This window comes from Balaenoptera ricei, chromosome 1 (assembly GCF_028023285.1).
Source record: "Balaenoptera ricei isolate mBalRic1 chromosome 1, mBalRic1.hap2, whole genome shotgun sequence".
In the NCBI taxonomy this organism is placed as follows: Eukaryota; Metazoa; Chordata; class Mammalia; order Artiodactyla; family Balaenopteridae; genus Balaenoptera; species Balaenoptera ricei.
This window is the reverse complement of record NC_082639.1, coordinates 4,534,234-4,561,766: the sequence shown is the minus strand read 5'-3', so window position 1 is coordinate 4,561,766 and position 27,533 is coordinate 4,534,234. Positions and strand designations below refer to the sequence as shown.

At 62.9% G+C, this 27,533-nt stretch overlaps 1 protein-coding gene across 3 annotated transcripts in view; it reads right to left on the bottom strand.

Moving 5' to 3' along the window:
* The window catches only part of ESPN (espin), a 31,166-nt gene extending 4,816 nt beyond the window's left edge, over positions 1 to 26,350 (bottom strand). Inside the window, exons 1-12 of one of the 3 annotated variants that reach the window (XM_059894656.1) lie at positions 26,057 to 26,350; positions 22,770 to 22,963; positions 12,514 to 12,700; positions 12,206 to 12,388; positions 11,926 to 12,057; positions 9,292 to 9,493; positions 8,040 to 8,311; positions 5,193 to 5,354; positions 4,907 to 5,102; positions 3,544 to 3,570; positions 2,290 to 2,435; positions 1,951 to 2,214 (exon numbers count right to left, since the gene is read on the bottom strand). In XM_059894656.1, the coding sequence (XP_059750639.1) occupies positions 1,951 to 2,214; positions 2,290 to 2,435; positions 3,544 to 3,570; positions 4,907 to 5,102; positions 5,193 to 5,354; positions 8,040 to 8,311; positions 9,292 to 9,493; positions 11,926 to 12,057; positions 12,206 to 12,388; positions 12,514 to 12,700; positions 22,770 to 22,963; positions 26,057 to 26,350 (2,259 nt within the window). Of the gene's footprint in view, positions 1 to 1,950; positions 2,215 to 2,289; positions 2,436 to 3,543; positions 3,571 to 4,906; positions 5,355 to 8,039; positions 8,312 to 9,291; positions 9,494 to 11,925; positions 12,058 to 12,205; positions 12,389 to 12,513; positions 12,701 to 22,769; positions 22,964 to 26,056 lie in introns of all 3 variants that reach the window. The other 2 variants (XM_059894664.1, XM_059894646.1) reach the window with 2 other exon arrangements.
* Between the last annotated feature and the right edge of the window lie 1,183 nt (positions 26,351 to 27,533).

The window sequence follows — 27,533 nt, the reverse complement described above, 5'->3', positions numbered from 1 at the left end:
TGCAACACTTGCAGGTTCTCGATTTGCTGCTCGATGCGGAGGATGTCGGCCTCGGTCATGAGCTCGCCGAAGGGCCCAAGGATGGCGTTGTGCTCGCGGGAGTACCTCCAGCCCTCGCGGGGGTAGCAGCACGAGCTGGCGGCCGTCAGCTAAGGCGGGGAAGACAAGAGAGGGGAGGGAGGCGCGTCTCCCTCTGGCCCGGCTCTCGCAGCGGCCGCCGGGGGCGCCTTTTGCATGTCCCGGGTGGTGTAATGGCTCCGCGGGGCTGCGTTTGCAGGGACGGGCCGCGCCTGGCCGGCGGGCGATTACACTGGGACGAGGCTTCGGCCCAGGCCGCCGCTCCAGGCGCTGGGCAGTGTCCACTCTGGTCGCTGGCGGGGACACAGCCGGTCGTTGGGCGCTGTTGCAGAGGCAGGGCCGGCAGATGGGGTCTCCACACCTGGCTCGGTCGCTCATTACACCACCAAAGGAACATGCAAAAGGCGTTGAAGCTGCGACAGACGGCAGCCCTCTCCCTCCCCATCCAAGGTCTGCGATTTCGAGGCCAGATCCCAGCGAGGCCGCTCCTCACCCGAGACAGATGACCCCTAATCAAACTCCCCTGTGGCCCAAGACCTCCCTGTCCATGCTGTCAGTTTTACTGCTGAATGAGAGGCCCTTAAAGTGGCTGAAGCTGTGGCTTTCACCCCTGTTCCCACACTCTCTGACTCCTGGAATAATAATACAACTTACAAAGCTAGGTTTGCCAGGCACTTACAGTCTCATCTGTTCCTCATTTTAGTGCCAGGTTTTTCCAGCCCAGGTGGGGGGGGGGAGGGGCTGCCGTCACCTCCTCACAGGCCTCCCAGTTCATCCTGGCCCACCACAGTCCCACACACAAAGAAGTTTCCCAAATACAAATATGCCGATGCCAACTTCTCCGCTTAACCCCACTCCCAGGCTCCCCACTACTCCAGGAGAAAGTCCATCGTCTTCAAGGCCAGGACTTAGTGATCTGGCCACTCCTGACGTCTCCACTCCACCCCCTTCAGTGGTACTGTCTTGGAGCTACCACACCCACTCTGACTGTCAGACCTCCCCGGTCCTTCCTGCTCGCTCTTTGACCCACTATTTCCCCTGTCCACTTCTTCCTCATCTTCCAAGTCTACCTGAGACATCACTTTCTCCTCGCCTACCACCACCCCAAACCCGAACAGGATGGTCGGTTTAGGGCTGCCCCAGTCCTCTGCCCTCCCCATCAGAGCACCTCCCCACTTGCTCACTCTCTCACATTGCCCTGTTTTGTCTCCTTGGGGGCACTTATCACTCGACTAAGGTCCTGTGCTTGCTTGTTGGTTGACACCCCCCGGCTCTGACATATTCACCGTGAATCCCCCAGAGGTGACAACAGTGTGTAACACATAGATGGCGCGGGGGGATGTCTGTTGAGCAGATCAATGGCAAACTATCCTGCCAGCCAGGGATGATCAACCCATCCAACAGATGAGAAACCTGAGGCTGGATGAAGCTCAGTATCAGTGGAAAGTGGTAGTTCAGGGAAAGAGCCCAGGCCAGTCTGACTACGACCAAAAGCCTCTTGGTTACTCATGTGGTCCCTTGGATGAGTCAACCTCACCCGGAAGCTTATCAGAAGTACAGAATCCCATCCCCACCCAGAGCACCTGAATCAGAAAAAGCATTTTAATAAGATCACAGGCGATTTGAGGGCATCTTAGACTGTGATAAACACTGCCATCTCATTAAAGGACAGGCTGTTGGGGGGTGGTGCTGGCGGTGGAGACTAGGAACCGTCCCAGGAGAGGGGTGGTGGCCCAATCGTGCTTTTTCCCAAAGGTAATGGGAGCCGTCTGAGGTTGAAAGGTCCCGGGCAGATTGGGGGATGATGTAGGGCATGGGCTGTGGACCCAGGTGCGGACCCCAGGGCCCTCTGGGAAGCCCAACCCCGCCCACCTTCCGCCTCTGCTCCTCCTCCTCCTGCATCTTCAGCTGCAGCTTGCGCACCATCACCTGGCGCTTCCACTCGGGGATGGGCCGGCCCTGCTCGTCGTGCGTGGGGATGAGCGCCTCCACGTCGAGCTGCACGCCCGGCGCAGGGGTGGCAGGCGGCGCCGGCGCCACACTGCCGTTGAGCAGTGGCTGGGACCCCGCGGCCGGCGGGGTGGGGCTCCGCGCCCGTGACGGTGCCGGCGAGGCCAGCGGCAGCGGCGAGTCGGGCTGCGGGGAGAAGCGGCGGGGCTGAGTGCCGGGTGGGCGGGGTCGAGGGGCTGGGGCGTCTGTCGCATCGCCTACCTGGGAGGCCGGCTGCCCACTGCCCGAGAACACCGTGGTCAGCCCCTTGCTCTGCGGCGTCGGCTTCAGACTCTTGCCCGCCTTGATCTCAGCCAGTAGCTCTGAGTTGTCGCCCGTCGGGGACATCATGTTGAAAGACTTGGTGCCTGCGCGGAGGCAGGAGAGGAGACGCTGGCCTGGTGTGAGGCCCGCGTCCCCGCCGCCCCCTACCTGCCCTCTGCTGCCCCCTTCCCCAAGTCAGCGCAGGCCGGGGCCTTCCCTTGGGCTCAGAGGGCAGCTCTCCAGGTCCCGGGTCCCGCAGGCAGCTCTCGGGGACCCCAGAGGCGGGTCCTCAGCTGGCAGCCCGCGCAGCCCAGCCATCCTCCCGACCCTACTCACGGGGTGTGGAGCCCCCGCCTGGAGGCCCCTGGGAGTTCATGATGGCTCCTGGGCCGGCCCTGGGGCCTCTAGCGAACGTCTCCGCGCAGCGCACTGACTGCCCAGCTCCAGAACACTACCTGGGGCCAGCCACCCGACCTTTGTCCCGGCTTGCCCGGCCCGGCCCCGCCAGGGTGGAGCCTCCCTCTGGCCATCTCACTGCACCAGCAAACCCCAGTGACCCTTGGACTGAGTCACCTGGGGCGTCCATGGCTATAGACTCGGGACCCTGGATGCCAGAAGCCAGCCGGCCCCCTCCCCACCCCCGCCACAGACAGACACACGCGCAGACGCACTGGTTGCAAGCCCAGACGGAGCACACTTATGGCAAAGCGCAGCGCAGCTCTGGCGGACCCGGGAAAACCGAGACCTTACTAAGGATATGGGGTGGGGGCACTCAGGACGAGGGGCCAGGCGGACGACATGCAAATGCGCGGCGCGGAGTTTGCATTTTCCGACGAGGCCGGCGGAGGTGAATGGAGTTGGGGGAGGGTTGCCTTTAGAGACAGACTGAGGAAGGAGTCAGGACTGGGTGAGGGGGAAAAAAGGGGGCCAACAGCTTCTGGGTTCCCCGGGCTGGGGATCCCAGAGCGCGGTAGTGGGAGGGGAAAAAGGGAAAAGTGCCGGTGGGCCCCGGCTGCGGGCTCATTTCTTTAGGCAAAACCGTCTGCCCGGCACAGAATGCGGGTAGAACCTGTAGTGTCCAGGACCCCTCGCCTGCCGGACCCTGGTCCCGTCCTTTCCTCAAGACCCCAGCCCGTCAGCCTGGCTCTTCCTGAGCGTGCCCTGTGCCCCACCCCCGCGCCTCAGCCAGGAGCCGCGCACGCAGCTACTCACTCTTCCTGTGTCTCAGCACTCTCACTTCTAGGGACCGAGAGGAGAGAAGTGACAGCGAAGTTAGGAGAGGGAGGGGGCTGGGGTGAGGCTAGGACATCACGGAGAGCAAGAGAGGGCCAGGGAGGGCAGGAGGAGGGGAGATGCGTGGGGGCAGGCGGGGGGGGGGGGGGGTGAGAGGAGGAACTTTCCAGTCCATCTGACCCTGGCTCAGGCTGCTCTGGGGCTCCACAAGGGTGGTCCGCTCAGTTCCCAGCTCTGTTGGTGCCCCTGAGGGCTGGGCTGGGCTGCCATTGGCCCTGGCCCCCCTAGCAAGGGCCTCAATCTTGGCATTGGGATGGGATAGGGCACCCAGCCCAGGCTCTGCTGCGAAGGGGTGTCTGGAGAAGCCCAGAGTCTATTTTTCTTCTGTTCCTAGTTTCAGCCTTGCTCCAGTCTGCCAAGGGAAGACACTGACCTCAAAGTTGGGGGCCTTTCTGGAGGCTCAGCTGACGGTGGACATGCTACCATGGGCTGTGGTCTGCAGGGGCTGCGGCTCCATAGGTACCCCAAGGAGCCCAGGCTGGCACTACCTTGGACGCTACTGCAGCCTTGCATCCCTAGTCAGGGAAATGAAGCTTTGGATGCTACCACTAAGCATGGTCCCCGAATCGAGTGGCTGGGTGAGGAAGGCAGCTCGGCCACCCCCTGCCAGGCTGGAGTGGACGCATCAGCACCCACATACCACCTCCTGGGCCTTCCAGGAGCCCTGGCATGCAGGAGACTGTCCCGCATTTCAGAAGAGAAGCCCAGGAATCCTGGTCACCAGTCTAGCTCTTAAAAAAGGATGCTCAGGGGATTCACCAGGAGGGGGAGGGCAGAGTATGATGGGTTACTGGCCTTGACCCTATAGCCAGGCCCTGGGCTGTAGCTAGCTTGGGAGAACAAGAGAAAGCAGCCAGGAGTGGAAGAGTGACTCAGGATAGACGTGGGGCAGGAAGAAGGTTGGCCAGCAACCCTGCCTCCTTGAAGCTAATTCTACTTCTCTGAGCTTCCCTCTAGCACCAGCTCATCAGAAACAGCAGCCACCAGAGCTGGGAGGCCTTCCCTACTGGGTGGAAGGCAGGGCCAGAGAGGGAAGGGGACTTGCCCCAGGTCACACAGCCCAGTCCTGCTCTGGCAGGACCTAAAGCAACTCCAAGCCTCCCCTTAGGGTCAAGTCCTCATTGGGGTGGGGCTGCAGAAAGATCGAGAAGGAAAAGAGGAAGCACCAGGGCAGTGGCAGCTGCCCGGGGCGGGGGGTCGGGGGTGGGGAGGAGGGGGTCTTGGTTTCCCTCCCCCTTCAGGGCTAGCACCGCCCCCCACCCCTCAGCCCGCCCCTACTCACTGCCAGTGGACGAGGAGGAGCGACGCTGCCCGCAGCCAGGGCTAGAGCCCTCGAAGGACAGAGGAGGAGCGGGCGGCGGCGAGCTCAGGGCCTCGGGCAGGGGCGGCGGCGGCGGGGGCGGCGGGGGCAGTTCCCTGGACGTCTTGGGGTCCGCGCCGCAGCCGTTGTGCACGTGGTTCCCGGGGAGCTGCGCCGCCTGCGGGGGAGCGGAGGGGCCAGCGAGTGAGACGCGGGCAGCCCGGCCGGGTCCCGGGCGGCCGGCTGGTGCGGGCTGGCGGGCACGCACCTCCTCGCTGTGCGCCATGCCCGGGCGCGCGGCCAGCGGCTCCCCGGGGTAGCGGCCCAGCTGGCGGTAGTAGTCCCCCGTGCTGGGCTGCTTGCTGAAGGCGCGGGGCTTGCGGCTGGAGTCCTGCCTCCGCAGCCCGTTGCGGCCGTCGCGGGAGCTCAGCTGCGGGAAGACAGCGGGCGGAGTGAGCTTCGGGCACTTGTCCCTTCCGCCTCCCACATCCCCCCCCACCCCAGCCCGCCTTCCCAGCTCTTAACCTTCCGGCGGCTCGTGGCCAGCCGCGGTCCCAGACCCTCCTGTTCTCAGAGCGGGGATGGGGCGAGGGTCCTGCGGGCCTCGGTGAAAGGGCACTCTCGGTCGGCCCCACAGGGAGGGGTTCTGGGCGCGGGCCAAGGGGCGCAGGGGCCCCCACTGTGGCTAGAAGGGGCGGGCCGAGGGGCGGGGTGGCCCAGCCCAAACGCCAGGGGGAGCTGGAGAAGGGGTAGCTCCCAGCTTAGGCAGCGCTAAGGACTCAGCCGCACCCCACTCCCGGCGACCAGCCGGTCCCACGCGAAACCAAGGCTTCGCGGAACCCTCTCTCGAGGGAGTTCCGCCCGGAGGAAGTCCACTGCTTGCCCAGGGCCCTCCGCCGCCCGGCCCCGGCCTGGGGCTGCTCCTACCTGCGACCGTGCCGGTGGCCCCCGCTGTGCACCTGGCAGCGGGGGCGGCATGGACTCGACACCTGCGCTACCTGATCCTTCCTCTCAGGTTACAGCCCAGCCCGCCCGCCCGCGCCTATGTGCGCCTAAGAGCTCTGCCGGCCTGACATCACCCAGGGCCTGCCAATCCCGGGCCGAAACCCCCAGCAGTCGGGAATGCCACGGGGGCCCACTGCTCCGCCAACACCTGGCCGCTGCGCCGCGCCTACCCCGCAGGCCAGATGTGGCCCCGCCCCCCTGCCCCTCTCTCCCTCCGTTCTGGGCTGAGCACCCCAGGCTTCATCCCCCCACTCACCCCCTCCATCCGCCAGAGACAGAATTTGGGCCTCACCACGGGCAGTGGAGCCCCCCACGTCTGGCCCCCCGGGTTCCGGGTCACGCCCCCGCCCTTTCCCTCCCGCATCTGGAAACCATCGCCGGCTGCGTAAGGGACACCGACACCCGCGCCCAAGCCTCGGGTTTCAGGGGCGGCAGGCCGGGCTCGGGTGACAGCGCGGGTAGTCCACTCCGTCGCAGCTGCCCCCCACTAAGCCCAGCCCGGGAAGAAAGACAGGAGGCGGAGGGGCCAAAGACCAAGTCACCTGGCAGGGGCTGTCCCCCGCCCCACCCCCAGACCGAGCGTCCCCACGGTGGCCCCGGACCCTCCAAGCCCCACCCGGCCGGGTTCACGTTGCAAGGAAACGCGACACCGCAGGATTTGTTTTCTGGGCCAGCCTGCCCCCTCGGCGCCCCCTGCAGCCCCGAGGCGCGGGAGCCACGACCCTGCTCCTGCCCGCGGTCCGGAAAAAGCTGGGGAGTTGGGGGGGGGGGTGCGGGGCACACAAAGGGCCCTTGTGGAGCGGCCCAGCGCCTGCCGCCGGGCACGCACACACCGGGAGAGGCACGGGACCTCGCAGTCCTGGTGCTCTGGCTCAGGGGAGGGGCCACAGGCCGGGCCGCCTGTCCTGTGGCTTGGGGCAGGGCCCACACGCCTGGCCTGCAAAGTCCGCCGGCCCTAGGCCCCCTGCAGGTCTCTCCTGGGCCCCCTTCACCTTCTGGAGATGAAAGAGGAACCCACTGAGAGCCTGGTCTGAGGCAGCAAGAAGAGTTGCAGTGGTGCTGTGTCCTCCCCCTCCCCCAGCCAGTGGCCCTGCGATGTGGGTCACCTGTGGGAACTGTTTACTGAGCTTGGCCCTGGAGCAGCTTGCCTTGGGCTCGAGAGAGAACTACAAGGTCGGGGCTCCCCCAGGACCCTAGGGGGGCTCTGTCTGCTATCCCACACTCAGCCGCCTGGGGCCTCAGGCTGCCCTCCCCTCTCAGACCAGCCTCCCTCTGTCCTCTTGGCCAGAACCCCAGGGCTCCCTCTGGGCCTCCTTGCCCAGGACTCTCAGAGCTGTGCAGACCAGCCCTCTGCCCCCTCCCCTGCTCCAAAGCCTTAGCCAGGAACCTACAGGCCCTGCGTCCGGGCACCCCACACTCAAAGTGCCCGCACCGGATTCGGCCCCTTCTTACAAGCTTGCTTCTCCCCACGGCTCCCATCTCAGGACTGGCTTGTCTACCCACCTGGGAGCTGAAGCCCCAAACTGGGGAGCCAGCCTCCATGTTACCCCCACGTCCAGCCCCCAATGCTGAGAGGGTGCTGAGCCCTGCGGGTGCTCCCTGCCCTTGCCTCCACCCTCCTCCTCCCAGCCCTCAACTTCACACCGCCTGCATCTCCCACCTGGAAGACACTCCCTTGGGACCCTTTCTCCACCTGAGCCCGGAGCTGGACACATGTACGTCTGTGGAGAGGCAGTTTGCACGTATTCTCTGCCGATTCCATGAGCTCCCTGCCACTCTGTGCAAGAGGTGGTGAGGACCCAGCTCCCGGAGAGGCATGGTTATCTGAGTATATGTTCCTTCCCCCCGCCCTGCCCCCCAACTCCCCAAAGGGTGCTGGCTTTGTCTTCCTCATCTCTCTGTCCCCAGTGCTCAGCCCTGAGCCGCCATGGGGCTGACCAGAAGCTTTGACTCCTGAATAGGCCATTGGACCAGGGACCACCGCCCCCCGCCCCCCACCCCCCGCCGCCCGCCCTGTATCCACGAGCCGGGCCACTTGTTGGCCTCTGCTGCCCCCGCATCAGCCCACTCCCGGGGCCGGAGGGCAGGCAGGTTGGGGAGGGTTCACTACCTCCTTCTTGAAGGCCTCGGTCTCCACATGGCGGAGTTTGTTCTTCGTCTGCGTGTAGATGTCAGCTGCCTGTAGCCCCGCGGGGGGCTTGGGAGCTGGGTAGCCTGGCGGGGGTGGGGGCAGCTGGGTGCCTGGGGGTGAGGGCAGTGGAGGGAAGCTGGGTGGTGGCGGTGGTGCTTTGGGTCTCTCCATCCTGCTCCGGGGCAGGCCCGGCTCTGGGCTCAGCATGTCCATGTAGCTCTGTATGTCTGCAGCTCTCGTGCTGGGAAGCCCTGGGACAGAGGGAAGGCTGGGTTTGGGAGTTTGCAAAGAGGCTGCCCCCAGGCCCAAGACCCCCTCCTGCCCGGAAACGACCTGCCACGGGAGTAGGCAGGCTCCGGGTGCAGCCTGACACGGCCCCACTGTGGGCCCCGCAGGGCTGGGCCCACCCTCACCCTGGCCCTGCCCACCTGCAGCCCTGCACTCGTTGGGGAAAGGCCTGTGCTCAGGTTTGAGGGGAACTGGCAGGGGGCCGCGGGCTCCAAGACAGGGCTGCGGAGCAGAGCCACCTGGAGGGTGGAGGGGTGGCTCCTCGGGGCAGATGTGGCCAGATGTGGCCGGGCAGGCGGCGGGAGACGGCCACACCGCATCTTTGCAGGGGGCCCCAGCAGCTCTGCAGGCCACCACCTGGCGGCGTAAAGCAGGCATCGCAGGTGGACAGACATCTAAGCTCAGGGTGCGGTCAGCATGTGTGAACACGTGTGCCTGGCTTCTGCCTGAGTGTGCCTTTGTGTATGTTCGTGAATGTGTGTACGTGCTTCTTTGTACTTATGAACGTGTTTGCACTGGTCTGTGGACCTGGGGAGCGTGAGTGCGCACGTGTAGCGTAGGTGTCTGTATGGCTCTGTACGTGTGGCTGTGCACTCATACCTGGATGTTGTGTGCACACATGTGTAGGTGTGCACTCTTGAGTGTGGGTAGGTGTGTGTAATGTCTGGGGAGCATTTTGTGCGTGTGTAAGTGAGGATACTGAATTGCGTGTGGGGTGCATGCGGCTTTTGTTGGTGGGAGGGTACCTGTGGATGTACAGGCATGTCTGTGACGGACACCCACAAGCGTGAGTGTCGCCTGTCCTCACCAGAACCAGCCCTCCTGGTGACCTGGGCAGCCTCCAGTGTCAGCTGCGGGCAGAGTGGGCCCAGGGATGGTCCTCAGGGCGCAGTGGTCTGACTCCAGTTTGCTCTCCCTCCTCCCTCTTCCCAGGCCCACTCACCATGAGGGGGGCACCGGCCCTTGATGCTGGAGTGGCTGGAGGAGCAGGAGTCGTAGTTGGAGAGGGTGCTGGTGGGTGAGCTGAGGTCAAAGTTCGGTGGCTGGACCGACATGGTGGTGTTGGGTGAGGACATGCCCGAGTCAGGCTGCTTGGTCTCCAGGTCAGCGGATGGATCCCGTGACAGCACGCGGTGCTCCACGCTCTGAGCGGGAGAGGGGGCTGTGAGGGCAACCCCGCTCCAAAGACCAGCACACCCTGCGCCAGGGTCCTGCTCGGGCACACCCTCGCTGTGTGACCTCGGTCAAGCCACTTCCCTTTCTGGGCTCCCTTCCCCATCATCTCTCAGGTTCTTCCCAGGCTAAGATTCAAACCTAGCCCCCCAGTGGCAGGACCATGGATTCCTGGGAAACTCCCAGCCCTGGCTGGTCTCTGCTCAGGGGGGTTGAGAGGCTAACAGAAAAGAGAGAGGACGCTGGGCTGGACCCCAAGCGAGGGCGGCCACGGCACCAATCTTACTCCCTTCTCATCAACGGGCAGAGGGCCAGGCTCTGGCATGGCGAGGAGGCACAGGCACTGCTGCAGCGGGTGGGAACATTTGCAGCAGCTGGGGATAGGGGAGGGGTGCACGGCACTTGCAACTTGCAGGAAAGACTGATCCCCCGACCTGGCCAGCAACCACCCTGTCTCTCCTTGCCGGACTGGGGCAAATCCCAACACGAGCCTAGCCCCTGTCTCCTGATGGGGCCTTTGGGGAAAGGATGGGGCCTGGGGTGGCCCAGCTGAGCTGGGGGTGGGCAACCTGAGCTCAGCCATCCCCCACCACTGCCTCTCCCCTGCCCACAGGCCTGACCCTCCCGCCTGGGAGCGGGCTGGGGTGGGGGCCAATGCTTACGTTGCCCATGCTGGCCCTGCTGCCGGCAAGGCTGCTGCTCGCTTGCTTGCTGCCTCCTGCCCAGGCCGGCTCCTCCCTGCCCTGCGCCCCCTCCCTGCCTGAGAAGTGTCACAGGTCCCCCGGGAACGCGAGGCAGGCCTGGCACCAGGTAACGGCTCAGCGGCCACGCTCATTGGCCCCGTAATTAGGGGCTCTGCGGGAGTGTTTGCCTTTTCTGGGCCAGTATCCTCCATGGCTTGGATCTGTCACTGCCTTGTGAGGGGGCCAGGTCCTCCACATCCCACCCAGTTCGGGGGGGCCAGGCCCTGCTGCCTAACCCCTGAGCCAACGGGAGCCATAGGAGCTGGGCTTGGGGGGCAGCCCGAACACACTCTTTCCTTGGCTGGCTGCAGTGGGTACTTGCCCAGCCCTGACAGAGGTTAGGGGCAAAGGCTTTGCAGCCTGTGGGGATGGCTTCAAATTTCATCTCCTCCACTTACTAGCTACATGACCTTTCCGTCACTTGTCCTTTCTGTCTGTACCTGAGTTTCTTCATCTGTAAATGGGTATAACAGTACTGCCTGCCCCATTATGTTATAACAAAGATTTTAAAAGTTAGTGAAGTGCCAGGGCATGGTAGCCAGTAAATGCCATATGTGTCAACTGTTAGTATTAATTCACTGTGAAGATGAACTGAGATTACATCGTAAAGCACTAGGCAGGGTACCTTACCGGGGTCAGAATTCAAGGAATGGTGCTTGTTTGCTCATTGCCTGCAGCTAAAGCCTCCATCAGGGGGCGCCAGAGGGCGCTGGGGCTCTGTGGACCACTACTCTCTCCGGATGGCCCTTTCTGCGGGGAAGTTCTTCCTTGGGACCAGATGCCATCTCTGACCCCTGGACCTTGCTGTGCTCTGGAGTCCCCAGAACCAGGGTGCCCCCATATACTCGACGACAGGGCAGACAATGCTCTGGGCAGGGGGTCATCGGCCTTCTCTCCTCCAGCCTCATTCCGCAGCCCCTCTCGTGGCCAGGCTGCCCCCCTTCTGAAGATGCCTGTGAAGCCAGCCCTCTTTCCTCCCTCCTGCGCCAAAGCAGACGTTGCACCAGAGGAGCCAGAGCCCAGGACTGGGAGCCACCCACATCTGCGCTCAAGTCCCAGTGGGTTCCTTCATGGCTTTGTAACCATAATAAAATAATTTGAAAAGAGTAACACAGATTTTCAATTATGAAGTAGCCACACAGTGAGCAAACATACAGAGTAGTGGTGAAGAGAGGTAGCTCCAGGCCCGGACACCAGGGCTCCACCATTTAATGATTGGGTGATTGGGTCTCCCCAAGACTCAGTTTACCCACCTGTGAAATGGGGATACGAGCACTCCCTACCTCAGAGTGTGGTGGTGAGAGTTAAATGAGCTAATTAATACCTGTGGGCAGATGAATGCACTTTACTGTTCCCACTGGTGTGTAAGTGTCGTTGTTTCTCCGAGCCTTGGTTCTCATCAGGACGAGGTTGGTCCTCCTTCCCTCGACATTTCTGCCCGCACACCCTCACTCCCCAGTGGTCAGTGGTTCTGGCCTGAGAGGTCATGTGGGGTAGTGATCTAGGGCACTTACTCGTGTGACCCCGGGCAAGGGGCTTCACTTCCCTTAATCTCAGCTTCCTCCGTGGTAAAAAGGGTAACAACACCTACCCCTGCGGGGAGGTGGGGGCAAGCTGTGGGGGGAATGCAATAATGCGGGGGAGCAGCGCCCGGGGCGTACCAGGTTCTCCACGGTGCGCAGGTAGCGGGTGCAGTGGCTGTGGCCGTTGTAGTCCGCGAGGTCGGCGGCCGTGTACCCGTCGCGGTCGCGGACGTCCAGCTCCGCGCCGTTCACTACCAGGATCTGGCAGCACTGCAGGGGCGCGCAGTGAGGACCCCCGGCCGACAGCCAGGACCCTGGCGCCGGGGCAGCGCTGTGCTGAGAGCGCGGCGCCAGCAGAGGGCGCCCGCCCCTCCCGCGCTCGCCCGGCCTCCCGGCCACGCCCCCGGCCCGCCCTCACCTCCAGCTCCCCGTTCTCGGCGGCGTCATGCAGCGGGGTCCCGCCCCACAGGTCGGCCGAGATCTCGCCGCCGTGCAGCAGGAGCCAGCTGAGCACTTTGGCGTGACCGCGGCTCGCCGCGAAATGCATGGCCGTGGCGCCGTCCTTGTCCTGCTCCGACAGGCTCACGTCGGTGCAGCTCACCTGGGGGGGAGAGGAGGGGGCACAGAGGGGCGGGGGCTGGGCGCCAGGCCCCTCTTGGCCCCGCCCCCGTCCCGCACAGGCCCCGCCTCTCCCGGGCCCCAACCCCGACCTGTCCCCGAGCTCACCAGCCACACGATGACCGGGCTGTGGCCCATCTGCGCCGCGGCGTGCAGCGGGGTCATGCCGTCGTGGGCGCTCAGGTGCGGGTCCGCGCCGCACTCCTGCACCAGGTACTGCGTCACCTCCAGGTGGCCCTCCTGGCATGCCAGGTACAGGGGCGTGGCACCGTTCTTGGTTTGGGCATTCACTCCCCTGCGGAAGACGCAGCACCCACCGTGGGCTCTCAGTGCCCGTCCCCCTCCAAAGCTTTCTTCACCCCTCGCCCGCTTCCGGGGAGCTCTGGAGGGCTGGGAGGGTGGGTTGGAGAAAAACCTAGTGGCTGGGCCCGGCTGCCCAACCCCCTCTGGACTCAGTCTTGTGCCAGCCTCCCTGGGTGGGGGGGCCCCTCTGGCTTGCTCCCCACCTCCCCCCGGCAGCCTTCTTTCTGCAATGCACATCTGACTGAGCTAGTCTCTGCCCTCAGTAAATAGCCCACCTTTTTACCAAGGTCTACAGGGATGTGGTGACCTGGCCTCCTCCTACCTTTTCAGCCACACTGACCCACAGTCAGTGTGAGTCCTCACACCTGCTGTCGGACCTCTGTGCCTTTGATCATGTCCCCCCTCTGTCTGGAATGCCTTCCCGTCTCTCTTGAAGACTCGGTACAGATCCCTCCTTCATGAGGCCTGCCCTGATTTCTCCAGCAGAACAGGCCTTTCCCACCTCTGTGCCTCATACTGCCCTGGGCTCACTCCACGGGCCACCTGCCATGCTCGATCATAACTTATTTTGGCCTCTGCCTCCCCCAGAAGACTGAATTCCCAGAAGGCAGAGTGGTAGTGTCACCAGATAAAACACAGGATGCCCAGTTACAATCTGAATTTCATATAAACAACAAATAATTTTCTAGTGTAAGTCTACCCCCAATGTGGCATGGGATGTGCATATACTAAACCATTATTTGTTGTTTATCTGAAATTAAAATTCAGTGGAATAGTCTGGTTGTGGTTGTCATCAGCCTGGCAACACAACAGGTGCCGCCATCCACTGAGCACCTCCCATGCGCTACGACACTAGCACGCAGGTCCTCACTGCATGTCCTAACTTAGGTCCTACCGTCATCCCCATTTTGCAGTGGGGCAATTGAGGCTCAGGGGCTGTGACTTGCCAAAGGTCACACAGCTGGTAAGTGGCATTTGAGCACAATCCGTCTGCGTGATGCAGACCCGGACGCACAGCAGGAACGAAGGGAGCGAGGAGAGGGATTGGGGGAAGGGCCATTCCATGTCTTCATTCCCTCAGCCTTCCCTCGGGCCTAGCTTGCAGCTGTCACTGCCCCTCATCCCTGCTCCCCAGCTCCCACAGAAGGGTCCTAACTGGGGAATCAGTCCCACGAAGTAGAGTGCTGCTGGGAATTAAGGAAGCTGTCCCTGCCGCTGGCTTAGCCTCAGTTTTTCTGACTTCACAATGGGTGTGGATGCCAGGGTGCAGTTACCAGATACAGACACTAGGTGGCGCCACAATCTAGGCCCAGACAGAGGAGCTCGCCGCGGGTCTAGGACACAGCGGGTGCGGGGTGGGGAGTAGGAGCTGGGTCCCTCTGGGCTGGATCAGCCCTCTGGGCCCCAGGAAGCGCAGTTCTTCGTCCGACTTCATATCCTCCCACCCACCCGCCTCTCCCATCTATTTGCTCACGGCCTCGATCACACGCTCCACCCCCACCGTCCACGCCCTCCCTCCCTCATCTAAGTGCCAGCCGCGTGTACAGTAACGTGGGCACCAGGCCACACACTCCTCCTCCATCTGCCCCCTCACCCACGCTCTTGTCAGCCACCCACGACTCGGCCCCTCGCTCTCACACAGCCCTCGGACCCTCCCGTCTGACTTCTCCCTGTCCCTAAAGCCCCAGCCCTGTCCACTTCCCTGACCCCTGACCCCAGGCGGCTTGCAGCGCCCACCAGGCACGCAGCCCCAGCTCTCTCCGTCCTCCTGACGTGGGAACACCCCCTCCTCAGACACAGAGCTGCCACTTCGGGGCTGACACCGAGTCTGGGACGGTGCCCGGCTGCCTGCCACTACCCCACCCGCGTCGGGGGCGCAGCGGTGTGCCGAGCACGGCGCACAGCGGCAGACAGGGTCGCGCCCACACGCCGCACCGCGGGAACGCGAGGGCTCTCAGCCACCGGCCTCCACGCCCCGGTGCCAGCATTGCCCCTCTCCCACCTTCACAAGCTGGTGCGTCAGGAACGGCCCGTTTAATATTTCATGACCGACACTCGATGGCCTGAATTATTCACCCCGTAACCAAGGCGCAGCGAGTGCTGGGGTCCTGGGGCTCGGAGACTGGAGGGGCCACCGCCCAGGGCCCACCGGGCTGTCTCGGGGGAGGCCTGAGGCAGTTCACACAGCTCAGGGCGCCGGCTCTGCCGGCAGCCCTGTTCTCCCAGGCCACCCTGCCTGGCTGGGATCCATGACCCAGGGGTGCCCAGCCAGCCTGAGGAGGTCTCAGAAGGTCTGATAAGCTGGCACAGGGCAGGAGCCGAGCAGGAGGGGGAAGCTGTGCTCACAGCCTCCTGCCAGGCCACTGGCTGACAACCCCAGCTGGCGTCCCTGGTACGGAGTGAGCGCTCAGTAACCCATTCAGGAGTCACAGCCCCCAGCCTGGGAGACTCCAGAATAAGGGGCAGATTCGCTGATGAGCCGGGGTGGGAAAGGGGGTCCTGGTCTTGTTCCTTTCTTCTGTGTCGACCTGGAGGCAGGAAGAATGGGCACCCTCAAACTCACTGGGGTAAACTCTAAAAATATGGAGGAGGGACTTCCTTGGTGGTCCAGTGGTTAAGACTCCACGCTTCCAATGCAGGGAGTGCAGGTTCAATCCCTGGTTGGGGAACTAAGATCCCATATGCTGTGCAGCGTGGCCAAAAGATAAAAAACATATATATATATATGGATGAGCACAGGAACAAAGTAAATTAATGAATTTCGTCCTTTTTTTTTCTTTTTTTTGGCGGCGCTTGTGGGATCCTAGGTCCCTGACCAGGGATTGAACCCGGGCCCTGGCAGTGAAAGCGCCAAGTCCTAACAACTGGACCGCCAGGGAATTCCCAACACTAGTCTTTAAATTATGAATTTAGATGGAGAGAGAGTGAATTTATATAGTAGTAGAGATGACGATAACGGATAACAGTGACAGTGGGTACCATCTACTGAACAAACTGCTCTGCGCCAAGCACTGACACATGGTCTCTATCTAGTCCTCCTAAAGACCTTACCCGGGAGGTGTCAGCATCGTTCCCCTTTTACAGTTGAGGAAACTGAGGCACAGAGGGCTAGGATCACTTGAGAGGCTGAGGGGGACCCGGTGTGAGAAGGACCTGGCGTGTGTGCCACCCACAAGTGGTGTCTTGCCTCCCATCTCTGTTCACAAAGCCGTCCACGAGTGGGGATAATGATCGTTGCTGAGACATGCTTGCAGAGCCCTCAGCAAGGCCTGGCGCCATCGCTGTATTTTAGGATCCCTCCTCCCTGTGCCTCTGTGAGGGCACTGCTGACCTGGGGTGTCCAGGCCCCAACAAGCATGGGTCAGGCCGGGCAGCATTTCTGTTGCAGAGAGTCGCTGCCTAGAGCAGAGGGATGGGGTCTCGGGAGACCTCTGGCCTCAGGACCTGCCCGGCTCCAGCCCATCGAGTTCTAGCCATAGTGGCGCCATGGGTGACCGGTCCAGTCCCAGCCCCTGCCCTTGGCCCTGGCCTCCACCCACCACCCCAACTCTGTGGCTCACTGTGTAGGGCCCCAGGGCGTCCTCTAGCCGCGCCCCCCAGCCTCAGTTTCCACATATGGCAAATGGGCATCACAACTGTTGCCTCTCCAAGCCTCTTGTGAGAGACAGAAGAGGAATCTTTGAAAATTGCAAGGTTCCTCCCAGGGAAGGCAGGGCTTGGCTTCCTGGTACCGCTGCCACAGCCTGACCCGCCAGCCCCCTCACCCGTCCCCTGGGCCTCCACACCGTCACCTCCACGCCACCAGCCTCGACTGACGTGGCCACGCCCTAACAGGCGCCCCTCACCCCGCCGAACACCTGCTCCTCTTGGCTACGGACAGGCACATACCAGGCCTTCTCAGCCTCCCTCGATGGGCCCTCGACCCTTGCCCAATCTCCAAATGTTGGGGTGCCCCAGCACCTCCTTTCTAAACACACTCTGCCCCTGGTGAGGTCATCTACTTCCCAGGGTTAAAGGTCACCTGTTCCCAATGCTGCCCATCCCCCCAGCTTGGACCTGGAGTACATGCGGCCCCTACATCAGCTCACTCATCCATCTGTGCATTGAGCAGCTTCTTGAATTTTACTTGCCTTTTTTTCTTTTAATTAAAAAAATTTTTTGGCCATGCCACGCAGCTTTCGGGGTCTTAGTTCCCCGACCAGGGATCGACCCGCGCCCTTGGCAGTGAAAGCAAGGAGTCCTAACCACTGGACCGCCAGGGAATTTCCCCTTTACCTGCCTTTACATGGAGCAAATCTCTCCACACTCTCCCTCAAACTACCTTCCCCCCTTACTATCCCCATTTCAGTAAAGGACACCAGGCCACCCTCCCTTGAGTCCAAGCTCTAGGAGTCTTTGGCAACATTTGACCCTTGAGTTCTTTATAAGTCTGAGTCTCCTAGCAAGCATCACATAAATCATGATACTTTTCTTCCTCTTGGGAACAAAGATGGTATAGACAAACTGTAACTATTAAGCAAGTCACCCTGATGACACAAGAAACATGGAATGCTCGTAAACGTTTGATAGAAATCTCCGTCCAAGATTGGTGCCACCTTACTGTGACCGTTGCCACTAGGAAACAAGGAGTGATCTGCCCACAGAAGCAGACTCCGGTCAAAGAACAGCGTTTCCAGTGGCCCTCCCCACTGGCAATCATTTCTGCCCCAAGGGAGGTCTGGCAGGGGATGATCTCCACAAGGATTAGTTCTGGCTGTGAGGTAAGTCCCGCTCTGAACAAAGACTCGGAGCCTTTGGCGGTTCAACCTCTCTTATCCTCTAATCACGCCTGACTTATTTGAAATGAACTCAAATGAGGCCTGGCCCAGTGAAGCAATGCAGCCCTGATTTAAGGAAGATTCTAGAACAGTCAGCTTTACACCCAATCCATCAGGAAGCCTGGAATATCCCCAGAAGCCTTCACTGGTCTGCAATTCTCCCAGCCTTCCAGGCCCTCCTGGCTCGCGATGAAGCCAAGCGGGATCCCCCCCCTCAGGCCTCTGCCCCGGCCAGCTCCACCTGCAACGCTCCCAGGCCAGGTCTTGGCACGGCTGGTCCTCTCCCATTCAGCTCTCACCTCCTCAGTGGGGCCTTCCTGGACCCCCTCAATTTAAAGAAACCCCCCAACCACTTCCTACGAATACCCTGTTTCACTTCATAGCACTTGTCCCTCTTGAATTGTCTTGGCACTTTTTTCATGCATTCCAGGGATACATATCACGAGGCTGCCACAGGCCAGGGCGGGGCAGAGCTTGAAAACAGTGGAGACCTGCCCTCTCAAGCTTGGTTCCACCAGGGCTGCCGGACACACCCTGACACACTGGAAAATAAGCAAGAACGTCTCTGCGTGTACACGTGCTCTTGACCTGGCTCCTTTTTTGTCCCTGGGAGCCCCCCCAAGTTGGCCATGAAGTCGTGAGGACTCACTACATCCTTAACGCTAGCGGGGCTGGGCACTTAGGGTACATGTGGATGCTAGTTATTGAGTGGATAAATGTGGGGGTGAGTGAGATGGGCAGCCAGGCCCAGAGCTCTGTGATGCCGCCTCACACATGGCCTCAGCTGGTCCATTTGCCAGACGGGCCCTGGGAGGCCCAGAAGGGAGTTCCGTCTGAGGTCACGGGCAGTGAACTGCTTGCAGGGCCGGACAAGACCCAGGGATCCCAGACTCCTCAGTCCTTCAGTGAGTATTTACTGAGTATCAGGCACCGGGCATACAGGATGTAGAAGAAAAAGAGATGCTCTCATTGCCCGGGGAGACAGATGGTAAGAGGGTGTGCTGAGATGCACAGAAAGTAATGCCAGGTAATGAGGAGGGTGCGGGAAATCAGGCGGGAGAGGAAGACCGGGAGGGAGGGAGGGCGAGCGTCTTCTTCAGGGTGGGTGATGATCCGAAGGAGGTGTGGGGCCGGCCTTACTGAGAGGCGGAGATGGAGCAAAGACTTGAAGGGGAGGAGGGAGCGGCTGTGGGCTCTCTGGGGAAGAGAGTGAGGCAGTGGGAATGGCCTGTACAAAGGCCAAAGGTCGGAGGGCAGGAGCAGCAAGGAAGCCCAGGAGGTAGAGTAGAGGAGGTGATTAGGGCGCAGCTGGAGGTCAGGTATGGGGGTGCCAGAGCGAGGAGGGCCTCTGGGCTGCTGTAAGGAAGCAGCCTTCCCTGTCCGTGAGAGAGGAGCCTCTGGCCGGTCCAGGGGTCTGACTTGTGGTCTCCAAGGTGGGCACAGCCGGACAGGAAGTGGGCAGGGGAGGGCAGAGAGGCCAGCTGGGGCCCCAGTGACATGACAGGCTTGGACCAGGAGTTACCGGTGGAGGTGAAGGCTGTCCCCACTGAGAGGGGCTTCTCCTGACCCCACCAGGCCCCTCCTTTCTCAGAGCCTCCACCTGGGTCAGGGCCCCCAGTGTGCCAGTGTGGCTCCCCCCAGGCCCTGCTGCCCAGGGGACCTCAGCAAACACCAACAAGTGCCCGGCAGGGAAGGGCAGCCCCAGGCCCAGGCCTTCTAAGGGGGAGCTGAGCCATAGGCCTGGGGCTCCCTAACAGGTGAGCAGCTAAGGTTTCCTGTTCAAGGCAGGGGCTGCCTGAAGCCCTTCCCTGGACGGGGCCCCAGGAGCAGCCAGGCCCCATGAAGGAAAAGGGGGCCACCCAGGTGAACTTGAAAAGGCCCTCAGAGGTGAGCGCCTGGCCCAGGAATGGGAGACAGACCCAGAGAGGAGGTGCAGTTTGGCCCAGGCCACACAGGGAGCTGGTGGGACCCCGGGTGGTCAGTTAGCCTCTCGGAGACACCATTTCTGTATCTTCAGCACCATGAGGCAGGGACATTTGTCTGTTTGGTTCACCGATGTATCTCTGACACTTGGAATATTGCCTGGCCCAGAGCAGGTGCTCAAGAAACATTAGTTGGATGAATCAATCTGTAAAATGGGCTGATTATAGAGCTACTGCCTAGTAGCAGGTGGGGCTCAGACTACTGCTTGGTGTCAGACCCCTAGTAGGCATTCAGCAGGTGGGAGCTGGTCCGAAACCTTTGCGCAGACTGGTTTTCCAGCTCTCTATGACTGGTAGACCACGGTGGGGCCCCAGGAGGAAGGAAAAGCCTGGAGCCCTGCCCCCAACCCTCCCCAGCCTCAGCGCTCAGGCTAAGGGTCCCAGCTGAGCCCAGGGCTCCCCTCTGGTTACTGAGGCCCCCAGCAAGCACATGGTCGAGGCATGAGATGGTTCCTGGGCCCCAGGACCCTGCTGGCTGGATGGTCAGGAGCTCTGAGGGCCACCTGCTCCTCGTCCCGTCTGAGCCCCAAATGGGGATGTGGACTCGTGACTCTGCTCCACCAGCCACCAGAGCTCCTGGCCAGGAGGGCTGACCCTCCTGACTCTGCCTCCCTCAGACCCAGGGCCTGAAGCAGCCCCAGCCCAGCTCCTGCCAGCCCCGTGCCGCTAGCTGAAGGACTCTTTTCCCCAGGGGGCTCAGAGGACGGGTCTCATGGGGCAGCAGCCCCTGAGGTCACGGTGGCAATTCCTCTGCCTCTGGGAGGACTTGCCCAGTGGACGGGGAGAGACTGGAGGAGGGGGGGGTGGGTACAGGCCACTCCTGCAGTCCTTTCTAATTCCCCAAAGTGCAGCCCAGCATTAGCTGGGCCCTCCCCCGAGGCCGCCCAGCCCTCCTGCCCCTCTGTAGCTTGTCATGGCCACGGCTCATGGCTGCCCACAGCCTCCCGGGCTGGATCGGGTTTCCCACCGGTAGGAGCTCTCCCTGCATCACCTGCTGCCAGGGAGAGCTGAGCCCTTGTGAATAATTCACAGTGTTTCACAGAAGGCCAGGAGGCTCAGGAGAGCGGGGCAACGGCGGCCTCTAAAGCCAGGCTGCCTGGGTCCCCTGATTGCACCCTGCGGCCTGGGGCAGCCTGCACCTCTGCCCCTCCCCAGCTCCCAGCCCTGGGGTCCCCAGCCTTGGGGGGGCAGGAGTCGCTACCTCCGAGTTAGGGTGTGGGCACTGGCCCCAAAAGCCCCCCGCCAGCAGGCCCTACCTCAATTCCCAGCACCCCCTCCTGCCTGAGCCCAGCCTGGCAATCACACAAAAGTGCCTCCTTATCAGCCAGGTCACGCGTCGTCACTGTGGGAATGGAGCCCCAGGCCTCTGTCCGCTTCCCTGAGATTCACGGGGGGCTGGTGGCTCACCAGCCCAGGCCATCTGGCCACAGAGTCGGCGCCAGGGCCCAATCACGGCCAGCACCACAGCCTGGCCTGGGGGCAGCAGGGTCTCCCGGGCCCTGAGCCTTCGAGGGTGTCCGCAGCACAGCCAGAGCCTTCCGAAGGCTGGAACCCCAGCCATGGAGGCTCATCCTAGGCCCCAGCCCTCTCAGGGAGGAGGGGCTCAGGGGCCAGCCTGGGGCTTCACCCCTGCCCCCCACCAGCACTTCCCGGGGCGGGGCAGAGCCCCCTCAGTTCACACCATTGGAGCTAAGTTGGCATGGCCATCAGCCTGACTTCCTGGGGCCCATCATGTGTGATGCGGGAGGCCGGCGGGTGCGAGAGGATGACCACCGCCTGTCTCTCTTCTCTTAGGGTCTCAGTGTCCTCCGTGATAAGTGATAAGTGAGGGGGTGGTGTCAGAACCACCTGGGTGCGGGGGTGGGGACATGCACAGGGCAGCGCCCCAGCCCCTACCTGGGGAGTTTACGTCGAGTCTGGGACCAGGCCCCCAGGGTGCTGATGGCTGCAGGTTGGGAGCCTGCACTCGAGGGTGTTTGGGGCCTCCTCCTTGAAATCCCACTGATTTTGGTGTCACCCAGACCCTAGCTTGTCCAGGAGCAGAGGATTCACGCCAGAGTGGTGCCCAGTGGCCTCTGGCAGGGACGGCTGTGAGGAGACCCCCGGCTGGTCTCCCACGAATCAAACCAGGGAACCCCCTTGCTTAGCAAGAACGAGCCAGGCTCAGGCGTCCTGGTCCCGGCCTGGGGGCTTTAAGCTGCTCTGTATCCACACCAGCGTGCCTGCGCCCAAGGGGCTGCCGGACGCAGCCACCCTGCCACCAGGCCACAGGGCCAGGCTGGCCTCCTGCTGCTCCCTGGCGCCCAGTGGCCGGGCAGGTGCCCTTAGGAGTGGAGCCAGGGGTGGGGACAGACCCTCCCGCCTTGTGACTGCTCTCCTCCTGAGGCTGGGTCCTCTGTCACCACTTATTTCCCAGGTACCCCCTTGAACTGACGAAGGTCCCCAGTCAGAGCCCCGGTCTGTTGGGTCCCCAGGGCCACTGATGTCCCACTCCCTCAGAGAGGGTCTGGGTGGCTTTCCCCCAGGACCCCTGCCTCCCTCCCTCCCCCAGGACCACCTCCCCACGACTCCCATGCTCTTCAGTGAACCCCATTCTTCTGCACACCCCACCCCACCCCGGGCCGTGCCCAGACTACTGCTCAGCTGCGTTCTCAGAGCAGCCGCTCGCCGAGGGCCGGGGAGGTTCGGGAGCCCCATCCCCCTGGGGAGTGGGAATGAGCTGCCGGCCACAGGAGAGGACAAGCTGCCCTCTGACAGGCCGGGAGCTGAGAGCCCAGGAGGCAGGCTGGGGGTCTGGGCAGGGGGCCTCTCCCATCACTGCTGGATAACTGACGTGGCTCCTCCTCCTTTTTGACGGTGGGTCCAGGAGATGCTCTTCACCCCTACGCCCCACTTAGGACAGTCTTGCAAATTAGCACAGGTCAGAGCCAGAGAGGCGCCTGCTGTAGGCTGTAAGCACCCTGGGGACGAGCAAGGGGTCTGCGTGCACAGCCGCTGCAGCTCAGGTGCAGCTCGTACTGGGGGAGGGTCTGCTTGCAGGGCTCTGGGGCATGTGTCTGCGGGCAGCCCACCAGGAGGGGAGAACTTTCAGTTTGGGTGGGAGCTGTCTCTGGCCGGGCCCCTGACCACGGGGATGGCCCAGAAGCACTAATTCCCCTGGCGTGCTGGAGGGGCACGGCCGACTACAGGCACCCCCCCCACCGCCGCCGCCAGAGCCCTGGCCCGCCCCACCCAGAGGCCCCCTGAAGCGGAGGGTCCTTACTCAGGGTGGTGGCCGACGAGAAGCCTCAGGGAGGGGAAGTCTCCTTTGGCGGCGGCGTAGTGAACAGGCAGGGCGCCCGTGTCTGTGGCCACGGTGGGGTCCCCACCGCCGTGACGCAGCAGCCAGTTCACCACCTCAGGGTGGCCGAAGCGGGCAGCCAGATGCAGGACTGTGGCACCAGAATTGTCTCTGTCCTGTGGGAGGAGAGCCCGTTAGTCCTAAGGCCTGGCCCTGCCCCCATCCCTCGCTCAGACCACGTCCTGCATCCCACCAGCCACTGGGGCAGTTCTGTCCTCGGGCACCTAACTGGCCCTCTCGGAAGTTCAGTCCATAGCGGCAGCACGGGGCCATCCATGCTGGGCTTTCTGAGGCCTGCAGGACACCCTGTCATCGCCCCAGCAGGAGCACCTGCCTGTCACCCAGGTGCTCGGGGAACACCTGAAGGAGCCGCTGGGCCAGGAAGAGTGGGCTGTTGGGCCCTGCTGTCAGGGGTTGGGGAGCAACCCCTGCCTCCTTCCTCTCCTCCTCCCCAGGTCTCACAAGGGAAGAGGCCTCCGGGTTGACGCATCTCCAACGACCCAACCTCAGTGCAGAGGACTGCCCCACGGCCAGCAGACTCCCTGCTCCCAGCCCCACCCCGAACAGGCTATGTCCTTGCCTCTGGCTACTGGTGGGCAGGGCCGGGGCAGAAGCCAGCGGTGGTACGTGTGGGATACAGGCAGCCCCTGGGAAGGGCTTGGGCAAGACCCCTCTCAGGCACCCCAAAGGGGACGGGTGGATGGTTTAGGTGCTGAATGAGTCTTCCGTGAACATCCAGGTGTGTGTGTCTCTTGCGGGAGGGGGTTGGCAAATGCTGTTTATGTGACCTGCAGGCCAAGACGGGCAGACACCCAGAAGCCTGGACTCAGAGGCTGGGAGTTTGGGAGAGTGGGCACCGGTTCTAGAACAGAATGAGCTCCCAGCACCAAGCACGTGGGGTGACGGAGAGGTGGGCAGGGAGCTGGGCAGGGGCACGGGGAAGGGGGTGGGGCAGCCGTGGAGGCGGGCACGGGTTACCAGGGTTCAGAGAAGGGAAGCTGCTCTGTACGCCCACCCCCGCCCCCGCCCAGAGAGAGGGCACCATGGGAACAGGTGTGGCCGAGGCAGGGGGCGCTGGAGAGACCCTGAGCTTCAGGAAGGTGAGTCTCAGTAGCGTGAGAAGCTCCTCTAAGAAATGCAGGGAAAAGGGGGGACAGAGGGAACGGGGTCCAGGGGCACGACGGGGAGGTCACATTTAGGGGATACGGGGTGGGGGGCAAACAGACCGGCTGTTGGGCAAGAACAGAGGCAGGGAGGAAGGGGAGGCAGAGAAAACAGTCCAGAGGAAGCAGAGGCCGATGCTGAGACTCCTCTGTGTGTGGAATGCCTGGGGAAGACCAGAGACAGGTGCAGTCTGTCCTCCTGAGCCCAGGGGACAAGGCTGGCTAGAGGTGACCCAGACAGGCCCATAATGAAGTATGCCCTGCGCCCCAGCTCTTGAGAAAGGCCCTCACTTCCCATTGGCCTTGGGGACTGTGGGTCTGAGGCTCCAGGGGGTCCTGATGGCTCTGGGCCTCTGGGTGAGGGTGGCAGTAAGGAGAGAATCACAGGCCTGTGACCGGTCCCCAAGGCTCCAACAGCTACGTAGGCCCCAGGAGCCTCCCGTGCTATGGCCCGCACCCTAAAGCTGCTTATCTCCCTGAGCTGAGCAGGGCCCCGGATCTAGGTCATCCTCCCACTACACACACACTTCGCCCCCAGCACCCAAGCCCTCCGGGGCGAGAGGACGGGAGACTTGATAAGCTGGGCACAAGGCCGCCTGCTCCTCCACCTCCTCTCCAGTGGCTGGGGAGGCTTCTGGCCAAGGCTGGACACCGGGATCGGAGAGGCATGCCACCTCCCAAAAGAGTGGGCAGGGACCATGTGCCAGGAACTCCTGATAACAGAGCTGGCCCGGAGATAAGGGGCCGGGCCACCTCCCAGGAGGGGTGGGATGGGAGGCCTGGCCATCCTGAGGCCAAAAGGTGGGGGGATGGGGTCTGGGCACCGCCATGACACAGCCAGCCAGCTCAGAGTCGGCCCTGCTTCCTCTCCTTCTCTATCCAGTTAACACAGTGGTCCCTGTAAGTGGGAAATCAGTTTTGTTCCTCCCTCCACTGGCTTTGCCCTACAACCAGAGTATCATGCAAATTCCTAACGCCAGCCTATGAGACGCTCTGGGACCTGGCCCTGCGGGCTTCTCCCTCCCTCACCCCGCTGCAAACATGCTCGCCTCCCTGCCGTCCCTGCTACAGGACAAGATGCGTCCCCCTCAGGGTTTTGTACTTCCTGCTCCTTGGGCTTGGTCATCACCTGGCCACTTCCCTCCCATCAGCCAAGACTCCCTTCAGAGGCCACTCCTCAGAGGGGCCTCCCCTGGCCACCTTGCCCACGCAGCTCCTGTCGCTCCCCACCACGTGGCCTAGCAGTACCTGGCGTTACCTGGTCTACTTTCTAGACTGCGTGTTTGCTGTTCATTGCCCCCATGGACCGGCAGCTCCCGGAGGTCAGGAGCACACCTGAATCCCCGGGCCTAGAACCTGCTGGATGTTCTGCGTCCAGCAGGATTGAGCAGGAGAGCTACACAAGAGGGCCTGAGCTGCCTTCTCCAGCTCAGGAGAGGCCAGGCTGGCTAACACCAGCCTGGTGGCCACTGAATGAGACCCACTGGGGTCTCAGGGCAGGAAGACTCGGGCTGGGATGAAGAAGCTGGGAGGCCAGAAGGGATGATGTCCTGGGATCAGCTCAGGTCCTTGGGAGGTCCCTCCCCCATTACCAGCCTCAACCCTCCCCTCACCTTAGGGACACATGCACCTCAGCCTGGGGTGGGCTGTAGGATTTTGTGCAAACCCCCCCACCCCCCCGCCACTTCCCAGACCTGATCCTGGAAGACATGGGCTTCTGACTCCAGGCCCTTTGTCCCCCTCCCCTGCCCACTCTCCGGGATTCCCTGGATCACTGTGTTTCCCCCACCCCCCAGCTTAAATACTATCCCAGCTGAGCCCCATTCCATTCTGGTTTCCTATCACCCAGATGGTCTTCTAGGCGGTGGCCAGGGCTTGCCAGGGCATCTGCCCGGGTACTCTCAACCCGGGGAGCCCACCCCGCCCCAAGCCCTCTGGAGGGAGCTCCCAAGCCCACCCACCCTTAAGACCCGAGGGCTCCAGACCAGAACTCTCTCCTGGGGAGGAAGCTCCCCCCCGGGTGCCCCGTGCGCGGCGCGGACTCACCTGCACTCCGCAGCCGCCCTGAGAGAGCAGCCACTTCAGGCAGCAGAGGTGGCCGGTGGCGGCGGCGTCGTGGGCCGGCGTGGCGCCGTTGCGCGCGCTGGCCGCGGCGGGCAGACCGGCCTCCTCCACCAGGAAGCGCAGACAGTGCAGCTTGCCGGCGCGGGCCGCGTGGTGCACTGGCAGCGCGTCCAGCGGGTCGCGCAGCGAGGGCCCCAGCAGGCGGGCGGCGTGCAGGGACCTCAGCACGTCCAGGTCGCCCTGGCGCGCCGCCTGAAGCGTCTGCTCCAGGGCCATGGTGCCGCCCGCGGCGCCGCGACCCGGGCTCAGCGCGTCTCCCGGGGCGCCATGCGTCTGTCCTCGGGCACCCGGAGAGCCCGCGGCGCGACCGTCGGGGCCTGCGAGTGGGGAGGCGGAGCGGCTGCCGGCCCGGCCTCTGCCTCGCGCTGCCTCGCCCGCTCCGCTCCGCCTCCGCCGAGCTCTGGGGCTGGGGGCCCCCGCCGCGCCCAACCTAAGCTTCGGGCCCGCCCCCCGCGCCGCCTCCGCCCGGCCCCGCCCGCCGCGGTCCGAGTCCCCCGCCCGCCCGCCACAGCCGCGCCGAGGGCCGGACTCCGGCGACAGAGGCGGTGCGCCCAGGGACTTCTCTCCAAATTTACCTCCGGTCAAAAAGCAGACCCCGGGACTTCCCTTGGTGGTCCAGTGGTCAAGAATCCGCTCTCCCAATGCGTGGGGCGCGGGTTGGATCCCTACTCGGAGAACTAAGATCCCACCTGCCACGCCGTGCAGCCAAAAAATTAAAAAAAAAGCGGACCCCGGTGATCAGAGCCGTCCAAGCGCTGGCGGGCAGAGCCCCCAGACGAACTGACTCATCGACCCAGTGCCAGTTCCTAGGCGCTGGGGACACGAGCCAGCAAACGATGACCGCAGTTCCAGAGAGTGACAAGTGTGATCAGAGCCGGAAAACGGGGACTTAGTAAGTTATAGGGGCTACGTGGGCAGTTGGGGAAAGGGGAGGTGCGGTGGGCTGGGCTTTATTCAAAGGCACGTACCTAGGCGCATTCCAGGCGTGGGAGACTTCGAGGGCAAAGGCCGTGCGCTAGGAACAGGCCTAACAAGTCCCTCAGGGGCTCTGGGGCTCTGGGTCTATGCCCTGGCAGGTGGCATGGGTGCTGGGCCCTCAGCCCTCCTCGGTCCCTCCAGACCCCCCAAGAACTGCCCACGTAGCCTCCCCGAGGCAGGGAGGGAGAGAAAGGAAAAAGGGCAGGAATGCCTGGTGGGCTCTGGTTTCCGGATCTAGACACCCTGGCCTCAGAGAGCGCCCAGAGCTGCCGCTGGGTGTCTGTCTGAGGCGGGGGAGTCAATCGTGAGCTTGAGGGCCCGGGGCTGCCGAATGGAGAGAGACGGGAAAGCAAGGGCTGGGGGGCAATGAGGAGGTGCGCCAGAGCAGTTGCCCGGAGAGCAGGGCCAGGACCCCTCCCCA